Source organism: Lutra lutra, chromosome 10, assembly GCF_902655055.1.
Source record: "Lutra lutra chromosome 10, mLutLut1.2, whole genome shotgun sequence".
NCBI classification, from domain to species: domain Eukaryota; kingdom Metazoa; phylum Chordata; class Mammalia; order Carnivora; family Mustelidae; genus Lutra; species Lutra lutra.
Window position 1 is genome coordinate 62989179 of NC_062287.1, and position 24602 is coordinate 63013780.

Sequence of the window (24602 nt, forward strand, 5' to 3'; positions counted from 1 at the left end):
TAATGCTCCTTACTTCCTCAGTGCTGTCTCTTTCTTTCTTCCTGCTTCCCTCCTGCAGCCATTGTGACTTGTCCCAAGGGGCCCAGGACACCTCCTTGACCCACAGCACCTAAGGCTTAGACTCTCCATTAAGGGTGTCCCTGCTGTCACTGTGACCCATCGGCATAGCTTCTGTCACAGCACTGACATTAGGAAACTCACCCTCTCCTGGCCTCTTGAGCTTGAATATGCGTGCTTCCCACCAATGTCTATGGAAGGCCCTAAAGATGGGCGTTGTTTTTATCTCCTCGGAAGGCTTCTGGTCCGGATGACTTTCTGTTGTTTTCTCAAGATCAGGCATGTTAACATTCTCTTTCTAGTTGGCTCAGTTATTATTAGAACCCTTCGAAGTTCCTGTTCATTCTTTTCAATTTAGATGAAATCTGTTCTGTGTAATATCCTGGGAATACGGATATTTTTTCCCAGAATACTTCAATACCAGAACCTTTTAAAGATCTCTATTCCAAATCTTAAAAAAATCCCTGGGTCCTCAAAATGGAAGGGACTTTGACAGGCCATCTAAGGCATTTCTTGATTCATATCCCAAGATGGGACCTAGGTAACACTTCAGTTTTACAAAAATTTCAGTTACCACACTGCCATCTTTTTATCAGGCTTGTTAGGGCCTGCACATTATTGCCACAGTCTCCTTCTGTCAGCTGTCTGCCTCAGTGCCACACAGCGCTGCCCTGGAGGACACGGTCTCACTAGGAAGCTTTATCTGGGAAAGCTCATTGCATTCCAGCTGCACTAGCTTCTCTCTCAGTGCCTTCAGTACCCCTGTCTTTTCACACCTTGAGGCCTTCACACATGAAGTTCCCTCTGCCTGCAATGCTTTTCCTTTTCCTCTCCAGCTCTTTTGCAGCTTTAATATCCCACCTAAAGCATCACCTCCTCAGAAAGACCTCCCTGACTACCCTGTCTGAAGGATGTGCTCTTTCCTCTACCCCTTCCCACTCTTCATTCTCTCACAAGCTGCCTTGCTTGCATTTCTTCACAGGATTGAACTCTTTTTCTTTTTTTTCCTTTTAAGATTTTATTTATTTGACAGAGAGACAGCAAGGGAGGGAACACAAGCAGGGACAGAGGGAGAGAGAGAGCAGGCTTCCCACTGATCAGGAAGCCCAACCCGGGGCTCAATCCCAGGACCCTGGGATCACAACCTGAGCCGAAGACAGACGCTTAACAACTGAACCATCCAGGTGCTCCTGGTTTGAACTCTTCTAACTCAATGATTATTTGTTTGCTTGTTGCCTGTACCCTCTCTCTCATCTGTGAGTTCTGTGAGCTTGGAAACTGCATCTCCTTTGTTTCTCCCTATATATGTAACACCTGGTGCAGCCCCTGGCATAGAGCAGACTTTTTGCATCAATGACTGACAGAATACCTTCATCAGTATCCAGCCACTAGTCTCGTGTTCTGCTGATGAGAATGGCATAAGGCCAGAAGTGTAAACTGAGGAAGGGCCTATATGGAATGAGGTTGGTGGAAAGCCTCTTGTTCCAGGTCTTACCTTCATTCAGAGCCTTACACATAGACTTTTGGCCTTATCTCTGAACTAAGCAATCCCTAGAGTCACAGAAATATTCTGACAGAGTTGAAAGAAGACGACAATCATTGCATTTTAGATTTGGGTCCCATTGCTGGCCACAACTTCAGTAAGTGGTATGCTAGTAATTACTAATAATTAAGTAATGTAATTACTCTAGAAGTAGCACAGTTCTGTTAAGCTATGTTTGTGTCTGTGTGTGTGCGGTGTGTTGAAAACATTGGTTAGATGAAAACATTTAAACACAACATTTTTTTGAATTACCTCTTCAGGCTTTAATAAACTGATGGCTTCAAAAATGGAAGCTGCTTAGCTCTCTCTCAGCTCCTATGAGATTCTGAAACTCGATGTACATGTGCATTTTCTCTACTGGGATTTAATTATTGGAAACTGTTATGTCCTTGGCACTTATGTATTTACTCTAGACAGTTGTATTAAGCATCTGCTACATGCAAAGTCTTCTATCGTGTACTGGTAATAAAGAGATTAAAAAAAAAATACAGCCCTGACCTCAAAGGTCCACAGCCTAGTTGGGGAAATAGATAAGAACATGAAGTGCTCAAATTGTTATCATAGATTTATCGGGCAAGAGCGTCTAAGATGCTTGGGACGGGATAAAGGCTGGCTGTAGGGGCTGATTCAGGCCTGTAATGTTGAGGCCCGAACTCATTAGAGGCAATGGGAGTAGAAACAGGCATGAGTTGTGAGCTACTTTTGAGAAGGTATTGGTGGACACAGGCTCTTAGAAATAGGGAATAAAATATTAGAAGTGACACCAAGAGTTCAAACTTGTTGAACTTGGGTAGGAGGTATAGGAGGAAGCAGATCATGTCTCAGAGTTTCTGACTACACTTGACCACACACCTCCACTGACCAAGGTGTGATGCTTAAATCTTTCTTATATCATTCATTCCAGAAACTTCTGAATCCTGTGCTAAGAAAGAACCCATTTCCTTCTGCCCTGTAGTCAGTTCACTGCATCTGCCCTGTCTGAGACTTCCTTTTCCATGTCTGCCTTTGGCTCAGGACAACCCAACTTTCTCCTCTCTATCACCTGGGGGGGTTCCAAGAAGGGAAATAATCCTATCTCCATTGTTTCCAAACTTCCCTGTCTTGACTTGAACCTCATGAAGAAAGCCATGTGGTTCTGAAATCACAGTTTTCTTCTCTCTTTCCTCTCCTTGAACCCTGAAGCTCTGTCATCACTGGTGCCCCAGAACCCGGGAAGGGATAGGCCAGGTTTCACCTCTGAGATGGGGTCACTGAGGTGATGGTGGATAGAAGAGCCCACACTTGCCTGTAGCTGCATGGGAGACCCAGAGGTGGAAGGGATGGTGGGAATGATGAGCATTGGCTCTCACACACAGCCTGGATGGAAGATGTAGGCGTATGTGAGGAGAAAGCTGTGGGGGCAGAAGAGTTGAAGATCCTATCCTGCTGGAGAGCTGGGAGCTAATGTGGAAACTTTAATTTCCTATGAGGTCTAACGCATCAGTTCGGAGGCTGATAATATGAGGCCAAGTTAAGTAGCCAGGCTTGGTGAGAATACCATTTCCTTCATGACTGTTACCCCAGCCAGGGGCCTCTGTCTCTGTTTGTGTGGCTCGTTAATATTTGGTCGGTTCTTATCCTCTTCTGACCTGCTATGTAGTTGGTGTTTGAGTGTTTTATCACGCCCCTGGCTAACCAACTCCTTGCAGGCAGTAGGCTTTGCCCCTCTGGACCTTCTATCCTACCTGATGTGCTTTGCACATTCCTATTTGGTGAATTGTGGTATTGTCCTCTTTCTTAAAATCCAGTGGAGGTAGTGGGCTTTGGGGTCATGGTTCAGGGACCAAGACTTTGTTTGGGGACTTGAAGTGTGACCCCGGAACTGGTTAATTCAAATTTGAGGAAAGGAGAGGAGGAAAAGCTTTTTGCATCTGGGCTCCTGCCTCTGCTGACCTGAGGCAGCAACCAGCAAGGCTCAGATTCCTTTAGGCATTAAAGTATTTTTGAGTTTGTTGTGGGAAATCTGCTTTACAGATTTTCTTAATCATCTTTGAAATTAGGCTTTCTCCAGGCTCAGCCACCAGTCTTCCAACTCAGATCTGGGACAGCCACATCCAAACGTTCAGCTCTCTTCCACAACAGGAAAATGTCCTCCACCTGCACTAGGCGGGGTTGGGAGGTGGGTAAAGCTGAGGGTCTCAACCCCAGTGCCTGGCTTCTCTAAGACAGCATCAGGGTGTGACTTATTTCCAGAGGACCCTGTCTCTTGGCTTTCCTTTTCACTCCCAGTCTTTGGAAACCATTCCTTCCCCTTCCTTTCATTTTGCACATTAAGTCCTGAGAACACCAAAATGCTGGATTCCCCAGACTCACTCAGACGACTTCTTGCTTCAGACACAGATCCCTCCTTGTCATACTCTTTGACATTAAAATTCCAAACCCTTGCCCTGGGGCCTCTAGTTTACTATAGTCAAGGGCCACCTCCATCGACCATTTTAGAACCATCTCGCTTGGGTTGGCAGGAGCCAGATCAAAACATTCTGGTCCAATTCTATCCTGTCTCTTACTTCATACTTTTAAAAAAATTTTTTATTAACATATAAGGTATTATTAGCCCCAGGGGTAAAGGTCTGTGAATTGCCAGGTTTATACACTTCACAGCACTCATCATAGCACATACCCTCCCCAATGTCCATAACCCCACCACCCTCTCCTTACCGTCTCTTGCTTCATACTTGCTTTTCCCGCCTGCTTCCATGTGAGCTGCCTATGAGAGCGATTGGATATTGATTTTCCATTTCCTCCCCTTGTTTTCCCATCCCGGGGGCAGCCCTTGCTCATGTCTCAGTCCAGAGAGTGGCAGAGGTTATGCAGGGAGGTGGTGAATTACCCTGGCTCTCTGACTGCTCTGAGTTTCTCCAGTCTGCTCGCCCACCCTGCAACTCCAGTAATCCCTGACTCTCTTCTGAAAGGAAATTGAAAGTGATTGAAAGAGAGCCCCAGGGAGCGAGAACTGTCATGGCGTGTAACAGTCTGCTGTCTGCTTTAAGCCACAGCCTTAGAGTGGGATTCAACTGTTTTCCTACTAGTAAGTGTGACTCTGAATAGAGGTGGAAGTGTTGGGAATGAAACTAGTGATGGAAACCGTTTGGGTAGATAATAATGTTCATATCTCTGCTTGATTTTTAAAAAGAATCTTCGGCTCTATTGGAATTTTGAATGGAAGCATCCTGTGCAGTTGGGATCTTGTTTTGGTCTTTGAAGTAAGATCTCTTCGTGATGCCCTCCCCAGTCCACCCTCTCAGTCCTCTGGCAATCTGCTGTGGTTAGGAGGAGCAGAGAACATGGGAATGATTTCTGTTCAGATTTCTTGTCTAGAAGACATACAAGTAAAATGGAATATGTTCTATTGCTAAGCAGTCAGATTTGTGTATTTTATATTTACAAATTTTAATTTACTTGGCAGGCCTAGTCCTACAGATAGGGTTAAGACAAAATGTTGCTGTGAGAAGACTAAAGTCAGTACTCAGAAAACCCAGAGATGAGTTGTTATGCACAGAGAGTCTGGTCAGCACCCACCTTGGGAGACAAGTGGTAGCCGAGTGGCAGGCTCTGGGTCTAGCCTTGACACAGGACATGTGTTCCGTCAGACATTGGCCCAAAGAAAATATGTCTTGCAAGCCTTGAGAGAGTACTTGAGTATTCAAACAGCATCACTAGACAGTTCTGGAACGGCCTCTTGTAGGCGGGAACTGACACCAGACCCAAGCATGGCCCTTGTTTGAATCCAGCCTGGAGGGAAAAGTCAATAGCAGAGGCCAGAATGGGCCCCAGCCCCTTATGGCCTCTTCATAGGGCTGGACGCTGACTGCTCCCTGCTAGTCCCTTCTGCCCAGATATCCCAGTAGAGTGATACTGGAGCTCTGTTCCAGCAGTGTAAAGGGTCAGTGTCTGGACAGGGAATGGCCAAGCTGTACTAGCACAGGGGGCCGGTTTTAGGTGTTTAACAGCATCCCCTGTTCTCCCCCCTCCCCCAAGAAATCATATGATGCTGAGAAAGACTTAAGATGGTGGATTTCTTTGTAAGAAATGAAAATCTGACAACAGAGACTTTCAGACCACATGGTTTTTGCACATATGGGAATGTACGTGCCTGGGTGTTTCCACCTGCAGTGGGCTGTGTTGGCTGTGACAGGTGCACCTGACAGCTCTGTGATGGTTCCTGTCGTACCAGGTGGGTGATGAGTAGCCAGGAGCATATTTGAGGATGAAGAGGAGTGTTCAGCATAACAGTGTCTATATCACAAACATGTTTGGGGGTCTAGTAATGCCATTTTACATCTTCGTTTCATAAAGGAAAAGAAGACAAACTCACATGTTTACTCTGCCTCTCCAATAATTTGTCAGTCCTTCAGAGACAGCCTGGCTGTCCCCTTCCACCTACTGGTGGAGAGAGGGTACTTTAATTAGGGTAATTGAGAGAGAGCAGAAGATACAATACAGTGACTCTGAACTCTGGGCTGAAAACAAACACAAATAACATTAAAAACATCCTTGCATGTAATGACTCCTTCTCTCAATTCATGAGGACTCACACAGGTAAGGTAGGTTTCAAAGAGAATTCCAGGGAAACCACTAACCCAAAGCAATAAGCTTTTAGGGTGAAGAGTAGATTCTGTCAGCAAATATTTAATTTGCAAATACCAGTATTCAACCTTCTCTGAATCCCTATGTACACTGAGGGTAGCTTGACTTTAATTTTTATACTCTTCGTGTTTATGACAGAAATAAAACCCCTCCCCCGATCACTAATCCCCCACATGGTGTGACGGAAACACTGTCACGGAGCTGCCATTTGTACCTGTCAGAGCCAGCACAGTCCGCCACAGGCAGACGCAGCCTGTCACACACATTCTCACAAGAGCAAAAACTGTGCTCTTGTGCTGAAGTGCTTTGATTTGAGCCAGCAAGAACTTACTTACTAATAAAGTTATAAGCCAGTGACAGGAAATTCTATGTGATTTTAGAGATGGATACATTCTCCCTAAGACAACATGTAGCTTAGTGTTTCAGTTTCAGGATGACATTATACGTAAAGGTGGACAATTTTATTTTTAAAGCGGTTTGTACAAACCTTTCCATTCTGCTGGCTGAATGAGCTTCTTTAATGCCATATTCTTCTTGAAAGTGCATTCAACCTTTAAAGCTCCCAAGGTCATGTGTTAGTGGATTCATTTCCTGATACCAAGCCTCACTTTTGAGCTTCAAGCCTTAGGGAGCAGCTTACTCACATTGATGAGCATTTTGAATTTAGGCCAAAAAAAAAAAAAAAAAAAAAAAGCCCACAGATCTAAGCTCTTAACAACACATAACAGACTACCTACATCCCAGGCACAAGTTTCTGAAAGAGCTGTGGCTAATCAGGTCGTTAACTTTGTTCTCTCTTGCTCTTCACTCAAGGCATAATTCAATCCGAAGACAACTCAACCTGTCAAACCCAGACTTCAATATCCAGCAGCTTCAGAAACAGGAACAGTTGACTGGAATTGGTCGAATTAAACCAGAGTTATATAAGCAGAGGTCACTGGATACTGATGATGGGACAAGGGGTAACAGCAAAGCCTGTGGGAAACTGAATTTCATTTTAAAATATGACTGTGACTTAGAGCAGCTCATAGTGAAGATTCACAAAGCTGTCAATTTGCCTGCCAAGGACTTTTCCGGGACTTCAGATCCTTACGTCAAGATCTATTTGCTTCCCGATCGGAAAACCAAACACCAGACTAAAGTTCACAGGAAGACCCTGAACCCGGTGTTTGATGAAGTGTTTTTGTTTCCAGTTCCCTACAATGACCTTGCAGCCCGGAAGCTTCACTTCTCTGTGTATGACTTTGACAGGTTCTCTCGCCATGACCTAATCGGCCAAGTGGTGGTGGAGCACTTCTTAGACTTGGCCGATTTCCCCAGGGAGTGCATCCTTTGGAAGGATATCGAGTATGTCACCAACGTAAGTCCAGCATTTCTCCATTCTGGGGGCGGCTTCTCGGTCCGTATGCAAACAGATTATTTACACCTTATTTTATTGCAGGGACGAAGTATAAAATTCACATCAGTGTCTGGATAGCTGTTGTTTCAGAACATTCTTGTACCTTCCCAGAAACAGGTCTTTAACAATATTCATTTTAGAAGTTCCCAGAATTATTCATGAAAACAGCATGAAGCATAACATTCTCTCTTTTCTGCTTTCTAATTCTTAGTTCTTCCTTAATTGGCAGGAGATATTATCTGCCCTCCTTACCACATTTTCTGTAGAGCTTTCTTAGGTTATTTGTGCTAAATGGATCCTGGCATCCTATTAACTGTAATCTGCAGCTACGAGACCGTTGCCAGACTCTCTGAGAGCATTAAGTCCTTGAGCATGTTCCCAGGTCAGCTCAGCTGCATTTGCCATGATCAGAGCTTCCTCTTTAATCCCAGAAGTGAGAATGGTTGCAGAGAGTTGGCACCACATTTTTAAGCAAAGAATCAAAACGGTAAGGAGTTCAGTCTGAAAAGATCTGCAGATACCAACAAAGCTCATCTATGGAAGGTCACATCCAATCTAGAGCTCAGGAGAGAGGGCAGAAGTGCTATGAAGTGACACCATATACCCATGTTTACATTTTAAATGAGATCGCAGTGGTGATATTATTACTCCATTTCCATCCTTCTCACCGTCCTGCACATGTGTACTGACACTCCTTATAGAGAAGAAAGAGGGACTCTCTTAGGTAACTGATATTTTACTTTTTAAATTTTATTTATTTGAGAGAGAGAGAGAGCACAAGCAGGGGAGCAGCAGAGGGGGAGGGAGAAACAGACTCCCTGCTGAGCAGGGAGCCCCACTTGGGGCTCAACCCCAGGACCCTGAGATTGAGCCCCACTTGGGGCTCAACCCCAGGACCCTGAGATCATGACCTGAGTCTAAGGCAGATGCTTAACCATCTGAGCTGCATGGGTGCCCCAGTACCTCTGATATTTTAAAGCCACTTTTTTCTTTCCTCCCATCCAGATTGCCTCAGGCAATTCTGCTCACATGTCTCCTAGAATACAAGTCCTTCTGAGGCCAGGATAATTTTCATTCTCTGCCTTGGCATCCAAAGGCACCAAGCACCACAATCCTTCCTCAGCTCAAATGATGATCCAGCTTGAGCTTGGAGTCCAATCAGGGAAAGGCTCCCTTTCTGTTCAGGAAGAGAACACACAAAATCTCTGCCCAATGGCCAAATCCTCACACTAGTACTTTCTCACACTTGGCTGCCTTTGTGAACTGGGGTCTCACCTGCACTTTGGCTGTTCCAAGAGATGCCTCCTCTTCACGTGCCGCAAGATCCCGGTGGCAGGTGTGTCCTGCTACTCAGAGAAGCAAGGTGTAGCCTGGAGTTTGGCTGGCCTTTATCATAACGATGAGGAAAGGAAAGAAAGAGCTGGAAAAGGCACAGGGAACAGCAGTTGATGAAAGTAAGATGATTTGGGAGATTGGAGAAGGAACAGATCTCGTCAATCTTGTAAAGGTTGATATCTGTAAATCCAAAAATGGGTGCTGGGGAAAGCAAAGACTGTTTCCCAATCCCAGTTGCCAAAATCAGGAGGTAACAAAATGGGCAGACTGCGTATACTAAGATACGAGGGGCTCAAGAAGGAACTCATTTACTGGAGCAGTTACCGAGTCCCCCGGGGAATGAGCTGAGATACTGCTAGCCAACAAGGATGCTCCTTGACTGGGGTTGGTCACACAATCTGGGAGGACATCCATTTATATTGTTTGACAGATGGATTCCACAAAATCACTGGAATGATTATCACAAAGCTCAACAGGGATCCTGCTGTGAGCGGACTTCTAGAGACTTTATAGGCAGAGCAACACTGGGTGGTGGAAACATGTAGACCAGTTTCCCATGGGATGAGAGTGTAGAATGGCAGCCTGCAGAGACCTCCAGGCATTGAGATGGTGGCCATTTTAGCACTCTCCTGGGAGTAAAAGTACCCGTGTCTGTTGTTGGAAAATCCTAGATTTCCACTGAGTTGAGGAGACTGTAAAATTATTTATGAGGAGGAAAACTGATACAGGTTAAGGCTTCAAAATTCTCAGCCCTTTCCTCAGGTGAACAATAAATATTTTGAGCATTGATCTAGGCCTTTGGGTTACCAGCAGGAGAGGGCAGGTTCTGAGAATGGAATTACAGATTATTTTATAATCTGCCATATAGTTGTTTTTTATTTTTTTATTTTTTTATTGAAGTATAGTTGACATACAATGTTAAATTAGTTTCAGGCTTCTTATTCTTGTGAGAAAAAAACTCACAGTCTTGTGAAAAAAAATTTTAAAAACGACCATGTAGTTTCTTAAAATTCCATTTTCAAAATTATTATTTGAGGCTATTTTGATTGTGACTTTGTATAGAGACTGAGCATGAAGGTCTGAGGCTTGCCAAGTTTCTCTTTTTGTAATATAGCACGTAGGGGGCACCTGGGTGGCATAGTACATTAAGGGTCTGACTCTTGGTTTCAACTCAGGTCTTGGTCTCAGGGTCATGAGATCGAGCCCTGCTTCAGGCTCTGGTCTCAGCACGCAGTCTGCTTTGGATTCTTTCTCCCTCTGCCCCTCCCACTCAATGCTCTCTCTCTTTCTAAAGGAAATAAATAATCTTTATAATATAGCATGTATACAACACAGTGTATATAATGTATACATACAGATTAATAAGGGAATAATTAAATGAACAGGCATGAACCCACTGTTCATCTGAAGAATAGACCAGAACCAGAACTTCTGCTGACCCTTGGGATGTCTTCCTTCCTCTCCTTCCCTCTAGATCCACTCCTGCCAAGCGGAAAGCACTGTTCTGAATTTTATATATATTGTGACATATTTATAAGACAATACAGTATTTAGTTTTGTCTGTTTCTGCTTTTCATAGCTATTCTTTGACTTCTTTTTTTTCAGCCCACTTTGATTGTGACATTTAACAAGAGAGATCAGTAGATCGGTGGTTCATGTGTTTTCATTGCTATATAATATTCCGTTGATTGTAGATGACAAATTAGCATTCTCGTATTGATGATATTTGGGTGCTTATTTGTTTTTTAATAATTATGAATAATACTCCAGAGAACATTTTTGTGCAAATCTCCTAGTTCACATATGCAATAATTCCTCTAGGATGTATCCCTGATAGAGGTAAGGTGCACACGTGTTGGACTTTTCTAGGCCTCGCGGACTTCCTTTCCACAGCAACTGTCCAATTTCATCCTCCCACTGGTGAGGTACGACAGTTCTTCATGCTCCACATTCTCACCAACCCTTACAGTTGCCACACTGTTTAGTATGTGTCTATGTGCCTGCCCGAAACATGATAAGTAATTCATATTTCCTTAGTTGTCAAGGTTGATCATCTTCGGATGGTCATCCACATTTCCTTTTTTGCACAATGCTTATTCAGCACCCTTTCCTCTCGTTTTCTTCTCCTTATTGATTCATATATGTTCTTTGTATAGGCTGGAGGCAAATCCTTTGTTGGTGATGTGTATTAACAGGCATCATCTCTCAATTTATGACCGTATCTGTTGATCAATAGAGGATCTTATGTTTAATGTAGTAAAACATAACAATATTTTCCCTCATAAGTTAATGCTTTTGTGTCTTTTTAAAGAAATCCTTCCTTACCCTATGTCATAAAGATATTTCTCCTGTGTTTTCTGTTAGAAGTTTTAAAGTTTTGACTTTCCTAATTATGAATTTAGTTTAGCCAGAATGAAAGTGTTTGTACAGTGGAGTGCAGGCGCCCTGTGTTAGCTCAGGCTGCTGTAGCAGCAGATCATACACTGGGTGGCTGAAACAACATGAATTTATTTCTCATAGTTCCAGAGGCTGAAAAGCCCAAGACCAGGGTGTTGGCAGATTCAGTTCCTTGTGAGAGCTTTCTTCCTGCCTTGCAGACAGCTATGTTCTCAGTGTGTCCTCATGTGGAGGAGAGAGAGAGAGAGAGCGCGCTCTAGTCTCTTTCTCTTTTTTTTTTTTTCATTTTTTTTTAAAGTTTTTATTTTTAAGCAATCTCTACCACCAACATGGGGCTTGAACTTACAACCCTGAGATCAGGAGTTGCACACTCCACCGACTGAGCCAGCCAGGCACCCTTTTCTCTTATAATGACACACATCCCATCATGCAGTCCCCACCATCATGACCCCATCTAAACTTAAGTGCCTCCCAAAGGACCCACCTCCAAATACCCTCACATTAAGGGTTAGGGCTTCAATACATGAATTGGTGGGGGGAGGCAGTGGCACAAACATTCAGTCCCTGATGCATCCATGCTTTTCCCTATGGATAATCAATTTTCTGACATAGTTTTTTCAGTAGTCTGCAGTGCATGCTTTGTCCTATATAGGTTTCCATATATGAAGAGTCTGTTTCTGGAATCATTTTTCTTTATTTTGTTCTTTTTGACTGTATCTAACTATAGCACAATTTGCAAATTACTGTTGCTCTATGATAAGGCATAATATCTGAAAGAACAGTCCTCTAGCCTGCTTTTCCTTCAATTCAGTCTTGGCTGATATTTGACCTTTCACGTCAAATCAAAGAATCAATGAATCAAACCATCAAATTAATAATTCTTTCTGGTATTTGTTTGGAATTGTATGAAGTCTGTAGATTGACAGGAAAATTTTGCATGTTTTGTGATATTGAGTCTATTCATGAAAAACAAATTCTTTCATTCTTTCATTATGGTTTTCTTCATGAGGATCTTGCATGTCTCTTATTAGATGTATTGGTAGTTGCTATAATTTTCATTATTTCAGCTACAGCTGACCCTTGAACAACACGAGTTTGAACTGTGTGGATCTACTTACACATGCATTTTTTTCCCTGCATAAATACAGTACAAGGCTGTAAATGTATTTTCTCTTTCTAATGATTTTCTTTTCTCAAGCTTATTTTATTATATGAATACAATATATAATACAGGTAACATATAAAATATGTGTTAATTAGCTATGTTATCAGTAAGGCTTCTAGTCAACAGTAGGCTATTAGTAATTAAGTCTTGGGGCGTCAGCATCCCTAACCTTCACATTGCTCAAGGGTCAACTGTAGCATTTTTTCTAAAATTACATTTCCTAACTTCTGCTGCTGTATAGTAATGCAGTTTAAATTTTATATATTTATCTTCAATTTGGCAATCTTGCAAAATTCTTACGAATTCTCATAATTTGATTACAGAATCTTCTGAATTTTCTTTGTAGATAATTAGACATGTGAATTGTAATAGTTTTGTTTGTTTGCTCCCTAATTTGTATGCTTTTATTTTTTAATTTAGGTCACAGACTAAGATTTCCAGTATAATACCAAATAATAATTTATGGTAGTAGTCATCCTTGGCTTATTCCTACTTTTAAGTGAAATGTCTTTAACATTTTCATGGAGTACAATTTGGCTGTAGATATTTTGTGGATGTCTTTATCATATTAAGAATATATCCTTCAAAAAAAAAAAAGAAAAGAATATATCCCTCCATTCTTAGTTGACTAAGATTTTTTATTATAAACATTTGTTTTGTCAAATGCTATAATCCTGTGAGGCTTTTCTCTGCTTTATTTTTTTTTGAGATTTTATTTATTTATTTGACAGAGAGAGATCACAAGTAGGCAGAGGCAGGTGAGGGCAGGGGGAAGCAGGCTCCCCGCTGAGCCGAGAACCCTATGCATGGCTCAGATTATGACCTGAGCCAAAGGCAGAGGCTTAATCCACTGAGCCACCCATGTCCATCTGCTTTATTTTTCTTAAAAATTGTATTTATTTATTTTAGAGATAGACAGCTTGAGTAGGGGGAAGGAGCAGAGGGAAAGGGACAGATCACACTGAGTGTCGAGCCCAACATGGGGCTTGATCCCACGACCCTGAGATCATGATCTGAGCTGAAATCAAGAGTTGCATGCTCAGCTGACTGAGCCACCCAGGTGCCCCAGGTTTTTCTCTGCTTTAACTTGCTATGATCCTGCGAAGTTTTTTCTCTGCTTTAATTTGCTGTTTTATTCAATATATTGATCAGTTTTCTAATTTTGAAATAATCTTTTATTCCTAGTATGATTGAAACTGGCTTTGATGTATTACCTGTTTTATACATTGCAAATATGTTGTTTAGATTTTTTTTTTTTATCTGTCCTGATGAGTGATACATGTCATTTACTTTCTCATATGGCCCTTATCTGGATTGGAGTCAAGGTAATTTTTTTTTTTTTTTTGAAGATTTTATTTATTTATTTGACAGAGAGGGAGGTCACAAGTACGCAGAGAGGCAGGCAGAGAGAGAGGGGGAAGCAGGTTCCCTGCCAAGCAGAGAGCCCGATGCGGGGCTCGATCCCAGGACCCTGTTTCATGACCCCGAGCCAATGGCAGAGGCTTAACCCACTAAGCCACCCAGGTGCCCCAAGGTAATTCTTGATATATAAAATCAGTTGGGAGATTATTCTGGATATTTTAATTTTGCTCCTCCTTGGTGCTTCTAGTGGTTTTGGTGGGTTTTGTTTATTTTTCTTTGAACTAAAAAGAGCTCTTTTAGTCTCTGGCTTCTGTTTAGGTTTAGGAAGTATGCAAGGGAGGAGAGTGAGGTTGGGATATTTATTCCCCTAGATACCCTCCTTAGGGTATCTGTGGGCTGGCAATAACCTTAACTGAAAGCCACAGTTCTGAATATGTCATTATTTTGCTATTGTTCTTAGAATGTTTTTCTGGGTATAACAAGTGGGGGGCTTGAAACTTTCAGCTGTTTTGATTTTGGCATTACAAAGCCATCATTCCACAGCCCTCTGACCTCCAGTTGCTTTTGAGAAGCTGACATTTCATAGAATATTTATTCCCTTGTAATTTTTTTTTTCTTCTTGCTTTCAATATCTTGCTTTCCTCTTTAGTGTTCTGTAGTTTAACGTTGCTAAGTGGTGATTTCTTTTTATTTATCCTGACTGAGATTTATTGGGATTCCTGAATATGAGATTATTTCTTTTTATCATTTCTGGAAAATTCTCACCCATTTACTTTGCCTAATATCTTTGATAGTCTTTGTTTGTTTCTTTCAGCATACTTTCAGGTCCCTTTTTTATTTCTTTTATCATTCTATACATAGTCATTTTTATGTTCTTTTACTCTTAACTCCAACTTTGCAGCTCTGATTTTGTTTGTTTGTTTGTTTGTTTTTTCCATTGACTCTAACTCATCTTGCCTTATTGCCCCTTGTATTTAGTGATTTGTGATTGTGAGCTCATCTGGCTTGGAACTTTGTCAGTGGAAAATTTCAAGCTCTGGGTTTAAAGTGCATTCCCTCAGAGATGATTTGTGAGTTAACCAACATGGAACCATTCTAAACTAAATTTTGAGCTTGAGGATTTGGGGGCCACAGAGAGGTAGGGTGAATACAGGCTCCTAATGTGTAATTGCAGGCTTGCATTAATGGTTAGAAACTGGCAGGGGGGAGACTTTTTTTCCCCTGCTTTACCTAGACCAAGTCCAGCGTCTACTTATGCAAGGGAAAAGTTCTTGTTTGCTTTTTTGCTTTGTGATGTATTAAAAATGATTCTGTAATCCAGTATTTTTACCTGGAGCAGTTTCTGTGAACATCTCCCCTCTTGCTGGAAATACCATGTGCTATGTTATATTGCTCAAAGTTTGTTCAAAAAAGCAGTTTTTCCTTGTGCTGAATAGTAATCTGTGTATCATAGGTTTGCCTTGCGATTGAATAGCCAGAAAGATTCTTAGAGGTCCTGTAATCTGAAATCCTCATTTGCACATAATACTGAGGTGTGGAGGCCTTTAGGAGATTCAGCCAAGGTCACACAGCTGAGTAATGGCCCAACAGGAATTAGGACTAAGGTTTTCAACAGCCGATTCAGTCAGTTCATGAAAAGATGTCTCAAAATTATCATATATGCTGGTTTACTTCTCTTTACCTAGCTAACTCCTACTAAGCTCATAGATCCCAGCTTAAATGCCACACTTTCTCAGAGAACATGTATCTGAGACCTGGACTAGGAGGGTAGGTTTTTTGTTATTTGTTTCCATGACCTTCTGTACTTTTGTCATTCCTTCTTGTACTTTCTTGTATGTATTTGTTCAATTTCATTTCTTCCCCATTAGACTATTCTGTAAGCACATAGACCATATCTGGCATGTTCACTACTATGTGCCCAGCCTCTAAAATGGTGCCTGGAAGTGAAATAATTAATATGCACTTACTGAATATAATGCAGCCCTTTAGGAGGGACTAATTTGGTGAGGCTCTAGGGACTGACTTGGTTGGATAGTGTTTTGCAGTGCCGAAATCCATAAACTAATCTTTTCATTTTTAAAAAATTTGGTTCTTTATTTCTCCAAGGAGATTATAGGTTTTATAAAAGTTAGCAGTCAAATAAAAGCTAATCCTCACACCTTCCTGTGAAGGAATAAAATGGCAATTATTGAGTATAAAAACAGTAGTTTAATTAAATCTCTCAACTGAAGCTGTACCAATCAGTAATATTGTGATGCATCTCTGTGGGACATGTATCAGTCAACAAAGAGAAGATAGCATCTGGGGGAAATTCAGAGTTGGGAGAGCTTGAATTTAGCCATCTGGGTGAATGTTGGTTGTCATGTCTGAATCTTGACATTTTTGTATACTCCAGTCATCATCACTGACTTCCTGGCGAATAGGCATTGAGTATTCAAGAATCTCTCTTTCAATGGCACTCTTAGAAACTGATTCAGAGACCTTTTCTGGAAACCTGTGATCATCCCACCTAGACTCTAATTTGGGGGAGCTGCCAGAGTTTTCATGTGGTTCCCTCCATGCCAATATGGACCCTAATTCAGTTTCCAATAGCATAGACTCTCTTTTAATGTTAGGGATTTTAAAACTTTACATTTCCATCAGAATTTGACTTTGTGGGTCATTGCAAAGTCCCGTATTTTTCAGTGGCTGATGGAGGAATTTTCCTATCCTGTCTTCCAACTCCCTGAGGCCATTTTTAGACCTGAAAGAGGTGGATACCTGGAACCACTCAGGAGGAAATATAAGTATTCAGGGAGGCCAGTTGAATGCAAATGGGTCAGGCAGTCTTCAGTTACTAAAGAAGTTTATTTATTTAATCCTGTTTCATTCCACTGCACCCTTAGTCCTGTGTTACTATCGTGATTGTATGGCTATATCAGATTCAGTGGTAGATGTGTAACATCTGGCTGGTGGGGGTGGAGGGAGTAAAAGGGGACCTGATTTGTAGCATTTGTCTATTTCTATGATGTATATGCTCCTAACAGAGCTGATTTCAAGCTACCATTGTGCCATCACTGAAGGTGGAATTGGCAGAAGATGCTCACGTTGGCTCTTGCAAGCTGGTACCAGTTAATAAAAGCTGGCTTAATACAACTCTGCATTTAGGGCTGAAAATACTAAGACTTATTGGACAATGGATCTTAAGGGAACAGGAATTTGAAAAAACGCATAGAAAGCCCTAGTTTCCAGGTGATGACGTGGAAGCCACCTTCCTTCCATAATGAGGATGTGGGTGGAGTCAGCCTTCCTCCCTAGGGTCTCTCATGAGCTGAATTGTTGTGAAAATCTCTGAATCCCACCGATATGTAGCTACAGCCATGTAGTGACTGAAACAAACTTCATTTCTTGCTGTCAGACACTGCTCTGCAGCTATGGTGGCAGCACAAACAGGGCTGGTCTTTGTGCTTTGCCTTTTCAATGTGTGGGGTTTAGGGCTCCTGCTGCATTTCTGGAAGAGGATCATAAAGAGGTTTTTTAATTTAATTTTAAATTTTTTTTTTATTTTTTCAGCATAACAGTATTCATTATTTTTGCACCACACCCAGTGCTCCATGCAATCTGTGCCCTCTACAATACCCACCACCTGGTGCCCCCAACCTCCCACCCCCCACCCCTTCAAAATTCTCAGATCGTTTTTCAGAGTCCATAGTCTCTCATGGTTCACCTCCCCTTCCAATTTCCCTCAACTCCCTTCTCCTCTCCATCTCCCCTTGTCCTCCATGCTATTTGTTATGCTCCACAAATAAGTGTAACCATATGATAATTGACTCTCTCTGCTTGACTTATTTGACTCAGCATAATCTCTTCCAGTCCCGTCCATGTTGCTACAAAACTTGGGTATTCATCCTTTCTTTCTTTTTTTTTTTTTTTTTTTTTTTTTTTTACAGCTTTATAAACATATATTTTTATCCCCAGGGGTACAGGTCTGTGAATCGCCAGGTTTACACACTTCACAACACTCACCATAGCACATACCCTCCCCAATATCCATAACCCCACCCCCTCTCCCAACCCCCTCCCCCCATCAACCCTCAGTTTGTTTTGTGAGATTAAGAGTCACTTATGGTTTGTCTCCCTCCCAATCCCATCTTGTTTCATTTACTCTTCTCCTACCCCCTCAACCCCCCATGTTGCATCTCCTCTCCCTCATATCAGGGAGATCATATGATAGTTGTCTTTCTCCGATTGACTTATTTCGCTAAGCATGATACCCTCTAGTTCCATCCACGTCGTCGCAAATGGCAAGATTTCATTTCTTTTGATGGCTGCATAGTATTCCATTGTGTATATATACCACATCTTCTTTATCCATTCGTCTGTAGATGGACATCTAGGTTCTTTCCATAGTTTGGCTATTGTAGACATGGCTGCTATAAACATTCGGGTGCACGTGCCCCTTCGGATCACTATGTTTGTATCTTTAGGGTAAATACCCAGCAGTGCAATTGCAGGGTCATAGGGTAGTTCTATTTTCAACATTTTGAGGAACCTCCATGCTGTTTTCCAGAGTGGTTGCACCAGCTTGCATTCCCACCAACAGTGTAGGAGGGTTCCCCTTTCTCCGCATCCTCGCCAGCATCTGTCATTTCCTGACTTGTTAATTTTAGCCATTCTGACTGGTGTGAGGTGATATCTCATGGTGGTTTTGATTTGTATTTCCCTGATGCCGAGTGATATGGAGCACTTTTTCATGTGTCTGTTGGCCATCTGGATGTCTTCTTTGCAGAAATGTCTGTTCATGTCCTCTGCCCATTTCTTGATTGGATTATTTGTTCTTTGGGTGTTGAGTTTGCTAAGTTCTTTATAGATTTTGGACACTAGCCCTTTATCTGATATGTCATTTGCAAATATCTTCTCCCATTCTGTCAGTTGTCTTTTGGTTTTGTTCACTGTTTCCTTTGCTGTGCAAAAGCTTTTGATCTTGATAAAATCCCAAAAGTTCATTTTTGCCCTTGCTTCCCTTGCCTTTGGCGATGTTCCTAGGAAGATGTTGCTGCGGCTGACGTCGAAGAGGTTGCTGCCTGTGTTCTCCTCGAGGATTTTGATGGATTCCTTTCTCACATTGAGATCCTTCATCCATTTTGAGTCTATTTTCGTGTGTGGTGTAAGGAAATGATCCAATTTCATTTTTCTGCATGTGGCTGTCCAATTATCCCAACACCATTTATTGAAGAGGCTGTCTTTGTTCCATTGGACATTCTTTCCTGCTTTGTCGAAGATGAGTTGACCATAGAGTTGAGGGTCCATTTCTGGGCTCTCTATTCTGTTCCATTGATCTATGTGTCTGTTTTTGTGCCAGTACCATGCTGTCTTGATGATGACAGCTTTGTAATAGAGCTTGAAGTCCGGAATTGTGATGCCACCAACTTTGGCTTTCTTTTTCAATATTCCTTTGGCTATTCGAGGTCTTTTCTGGTTCCATATAAATTTTAGGATTATTTGTTCCATTTCTTTGAAAAAAATGGATGGTACTTTGATAGGAATTGCATTAAATGTGTAGATTGCTTTAGGTAGCATAGACATTTTCACAATATTTATTCTTCCAATCCAGGAGCATGGAACATTTTTCCATTTCTTTGTGTCTTCCTCAATTTCTTTCATGAGTACTTTATAGTTTTCTGAGTATAGATTATCAGTCTCTTTGGTTAGGTTTATTCCTAGGTATCTTATAGTTTTGGGTGCAATTGTAAATGGGATGGACTCCTTAATTTCTCTTTCTTCTGTCTTGTTGTTGGTGTAGAGAAATGCAACTGATTTCTGTGCATTGATTTTATATCCTGACACTTTACTGAATTCCTGTACAAGTTCTAGCAGTTTTGGAGTGGAGTCTTTTGGGTTTTCCACATAGAGTATCATATCATCTGCGAAGAGTGATAGTTTGACTTCTTCTTTGCCGATTTGGATGCCTTTAATTTCCTTTTGTTGTCTGATTGCTGAGGCTAGGACTTCTAGTACTATGTTGAAAAGCAGTGGTGATAACGGACATCCCTGCTGTGTTCCTGACCTTAAGCGGAAAAGCTTTCAGTTTTTCTCCATTGAGAATGATATTTGCGGTGGGTTTTTCATAGATGGCTTTGATAATATTGAGGTATGTGCCGTCTATCCCTACACTTTGAAGAGTTTTGATCAGGAAGGGATGCTGTACTTTGTCAAATGCTTTTTCAGCATCTATGGAGAGTATCATATGGTTCTTGTTCTTTCTTTTATTAATGTGTTGTATCACATTGATTGATTTGCGGATGTTGAACCAGCCTTGCAGCCCTGGAATAAATCCCACTTGGTCGTGGTGAATAATCCTTTTAATGTACTGTTGAATCCTATTGGCTAGTATTTTGGCGAGAATTTTTGCATCTGTGTTCATCAAGGATATTGGTCTGTAGTTCTCTTTTTTGTTGGGATCCTTGTCTGGTTTTGGGATCAAGGTGATGCTGGCCTCATCAAATGAGTTTGGAAGTTTTCCTTCTATTTCTATTTTTTGGAACAGTTTCAGGAGAATAGGAATTAGTTCTTCTTTAAATGTTTGGTAGAATTCCCCCGGGAAGCCGTCTGGCCCTGGGCTTTTGTTTGTTTGGAGATTTTTGATGACTGTTTCAATCTCCTTACTGGTTATGGGTCTGTTCAGGCTTTCTATTTCTTCCTGGTTCAGTTGTGGTAGTTTATATGTCTCTAGGAATGCATCCATTTCTTCCAGATTGTCAAATTTGTTGGCGTAGAGTTGCTCATAGTATGTTCTTATAATTGTCTGTATTTCTTTGGTGTTCGTTGTGATCTCTCCTCTTTCATTCATGATTTTATTTATTTGGGTCCTTTCTCTTTTCTTTTTGATAAGTCTGGCCAGGGGTTTATCAATCTTATTAATTCTTTCAAAGAACCAGCTCCTAGTTTCGTTGATTTGTTCTATTGTTTTTTTGGTTTCTATTTCATTGATTTCTGCTCTGATCTTTATGATTTCTCTTCTCCTGCTGGGTTTAGGGTTTCTTTCTTGTTCTTTCTCCAGCTCCTTTAGGTGTAGGGTTAGGTTGTGTACCTGAGATCTTTCTTGTTTCTTGAGAAAGGCTTGTACCGCTATATATTTTCCTCTCAGGACTGCCTTTGTTGTGTCCCACAAATTCTGAACCGTTGTGTTTTCATTATCATTTGTTTCCATGAATTTTTTCAATTCTTCTTTAATTTCCTGGTTGACCCATTCATTCTTTAGAAGGATGCTGTTTAGTCTCCATGTATTTGGGTTCTTTCCAAATTTCCTCTTGTGATTGAGTTCTAGCTTTAGAGCATTGTGGTCTGAAAATATGCAGGGAATGATCCCAATCTTTTGATACCGGTTGAGACTTGATTTAGGACCAAGAATGTGATCTATTCTGGAGAATGTTCCATGTGCACTAGAGAAGAATGTGTATTCTGTTGCTTTGGGATGAAATGTTCTGAATAGATCTGTGATGTCCATCTGGTCCAGTGTGTCATTTAAGGCCTTGATTTCCTTGTTGATCTTTTGCTTGGATGATCTGTCCATTTCAGTGAGGGGAGTGTTAAAATCCCCTACTATTATTGTATTCTTGTCGATGTGTTTCTTTGATTTTGTTATTAATTGGTTTATATAGTTGGCTGCTCCCACGTTAGGGGCATAGATATTTAAAATTGTTAGATCTTCTTGTTGGACAGTTCCTTTGAGTATGATATAGTGTCCTTCCTCATCTCTTATTATAGTCTTTGGCTTAAAATCTAATTGATCTGATATAAGGATTGCCACTCCTGCTTTCTTCTGATGTCCATTAGCATGGTAAATTCTTTTCCACCCCCTCACTTTAAACCTGGAGGTGTCTTCGGGTTTAAGATGAGTTTCTTGTAGGCAACATATAGATGGGTTTTGTTTTTTTATCCATTCTGATACCCTGTGTCTTTTGATTGGGGCATTTAGCCCATTAACATTCAGGGTAAGTATTGAGAGATATGAATTTAGTGCCATTGTATTGCCTGTAAGGTGACTGTTATTGTATATTGTCTCTGTTTCTTTCTGATCTACTACTTTTAGGGTCTCTCTTTGCTTAGAGGACCCCTTTCAATATTTCCTGTAGAGCTGGTTTGGTATTTGCAAATTCTTTCAGTTTTTGTTTGTCCTGGAAGCTTTTAATCTCTCCTTCTATTTTCAATGATAGCCTAGCTGGATATAGTATTCTTGGCTGCATGTTTTTCTCGTTTAGTACTCTGAATATATCATGCCAGCTCTTTCTGGCCTGCCAGGTCTCTGTAGATAAGTCTGCTGCCAATCTAATATTTTTACCATTGTACGTTACAGACTTCTTTTCCCGGGCTGCTTTCAGAATCTTTTCTTTGTCACTAAGACTTGTCAATTTTACTATTAGGTGACGGGGTGTGGACTTATTCTTATTGATTTTGAGGGGGGTTCTCTGAACCTCCTGGATTTTGATGCTTGTTCCCTTTGCCATATTGGGGAAATTCTCTCCAATAATTCTCTCCAATATACCTTCTGCTCCCCTCTCTGTTTCCTCTTCTTCTGGAATCCCAATTATTCTAATGTTGTTTCGTTTTATGGTGTCACTTATCTCTCGAATTCTCCCCTCGTGGTCCAGTAGCTGTTTGTCCCTCTTTTGCTCAGCTTCTTTATTCTCTGTCATTTGGTCTTCTATATCGCTAATTCTTTCTTCTGTCTCATTTATCCTAGCAGTGAGAGCCTCCATTTTTGATTGCACCTCATTAATAGCTTTTTTGATTTCAACTTGGTTAGATTTTAGTTCTTTTATTTCTCCAGAAAGGGCTTTTATATCTCCTGAGAGGGTTGCTTTAATATCTTCCATGCCTTTTTCAAGCCCGGCTAGAACCTTGAGAATCATCATTCTGAACTCTATCTGACATATTACCAATGTCTGTATTGATTAGGTCCCTAGCCTTTGGTACTGCCTCTTGTTCTTTTTTTTGTTGTGAATTTTTCCGCCTTGTCATTTTGTCCAGATAAGAGTTTATGAAGGAGCAAGTAAAATACTAAAAGGGTGGCAACAACCCCAGGAAAATATGCTTTAGCCAAATCAGAAGAGATCCCGAATTGTGAGGGGGGGAGAAAGGGGATAAAAAGGAGTTCAGAAAGAAAGAAAAAAAAAAAAAAAAGAAACTATTAAAAAAAAGAAAGCCGATAAAGAAAAAATATAAAAAGAGGAAAAAAATATATATATTAGATAAACTATTTAAAAAACGTTAAAAAAAGAAAACGGTAAAAGTTAACAAAAATTCAGCAGAAGAAGAGAAAAAGAAAAAAAAATTGAAAAAGAAAAAAAATTAAATTAACTGCGAGGCTAAATAATCATGGGGAGAAAGCCATGAGTTCCGTGCTTTGCTTTCTTCTCCTCTGGAATTCCGCCGCTCTCCTTGGTAGGTGAACTTGGTCCTGGCTGGGTTTCCTGTTGATCTTCTGGGGGAGGGGCCTGTTGTAGTGATTCTCAAGTGTCTTTGCCCCAGGCGGAGTTGCACCGCCCTTACCCGGGGCCGCGCTGAGTCATCCGCTGGGGTTCGCTTTCGGGAGCTTTTGTTCCCTGAGCGCTTTCCGTAGAGTTCCGGAGGACGGGAATGAAGATGGCGGCCTCCCGGTCTCCGGCCCGGAGGAGCCGAGAGCCCGGGGCCCCACTCCTCAGTGCGCCCTCAGAGAACAGCGCCCAATGTCTCCCGCCACCCTGGCCTCCGGCCGCGCTCCGAGCTGACCGAGCCTGCGACCGGTTCAAGGCAACCCCGAGCTGAGAGTCACTCCTCGGTTCTGTCTCTGCAGCCGGCTTCCCCGCTCTAATACCGGTAAGCTCTGCGACACTCAGACACCCCCGATCCTTCTGCGACCCTGCGGGACCTGAGGCGGCGCTGACCCCGCCTGGGCTTCCAGTTAAGCCTCTGGAGCGATGTCCCTCAGCGGAACAGACTTTTAAAAGTCCTGATTTTGCTCCGTTGCTCCGCCGCTCGCCGGGAGCCGGCCCCTCCCCCCGCGGTCTATCTTCCCGTCGCTTTGGATTCACTTCTCCGCCAGTCCTACCTTGCAGAAAGTGGTTGATTTTCTGTTTCTGGAATTGCTGTTCTTCTTCTCTTCAATCTCCCGTTGGATTTGTAGGTGTTTGCAATCTTTAGATAAGCTATTTAGCTGATCTCCCGCTACCCGAAGTAGTCTCAGCCTGCTACTTCTCCGCCATCTTGACTCCTCCCTCCATAAAGAGGTTTTTAAAAAAAAAAAAAATGATGTCAGTTATCCCCTTGACATCAAGATTATTCAGATGTAGTGAGAAGTGGCAAAACTGTAGAGAAGAACATCTGAAGGAAGCAGTTATTAAAACTGCAGGTGTCTGACAGAGACTTGGATAGGTTTTATCTTTGCAGAAGGCAAAGCATTTGCTTTTTTACATGACATATATGACACATACAAGAGTATATAAAATGTATATGTATGATTTAACAATAATAACAAAATCTACATCCATCCATCCAGAATTTAGGTCAAGAAAGAGAACATTGTCTATCTCTTTAAAGCTCTCTCTGTGCCCTTCTTTCATCCCCCAGATTACCCCAGCGATAATTCATAAACTGAATTTTATTTTATGTTTATTTATTTATTTTTAGAGAGAGAGTAAGCAGGTGGAGGGGAGAGGCGGAGGGAGAAGGAAAGAGAATCGTAGGCAGATTCCTTGCTG

General features: G+C 41.6%; 1 protein-coding gene across 3 annotated transcripts in view; it reads left to right on the forward strand.

The window, feature by feature from the left end:
- SYT9 (synaptotagmin 9) overlaps window positions 1-24602 on the forward strand; it is a 210257-nt gene that overhangs the window by 59122 nt on the left and 126533 nt on the right. For all 3 annotated transcript variants that reach the window (XM_047693213.1, XM_047693211.1, XM_047693212.1), the window contains exon 3: window positions 7040-7586. In XM_047693213.1, the coding sequence (XP_047549169.1) occupies window positions 7040-7586 (547 nt within the window). The remainder of the gene's footprint in view (window positions 1-7039; window positions 7587-24602) is intronic.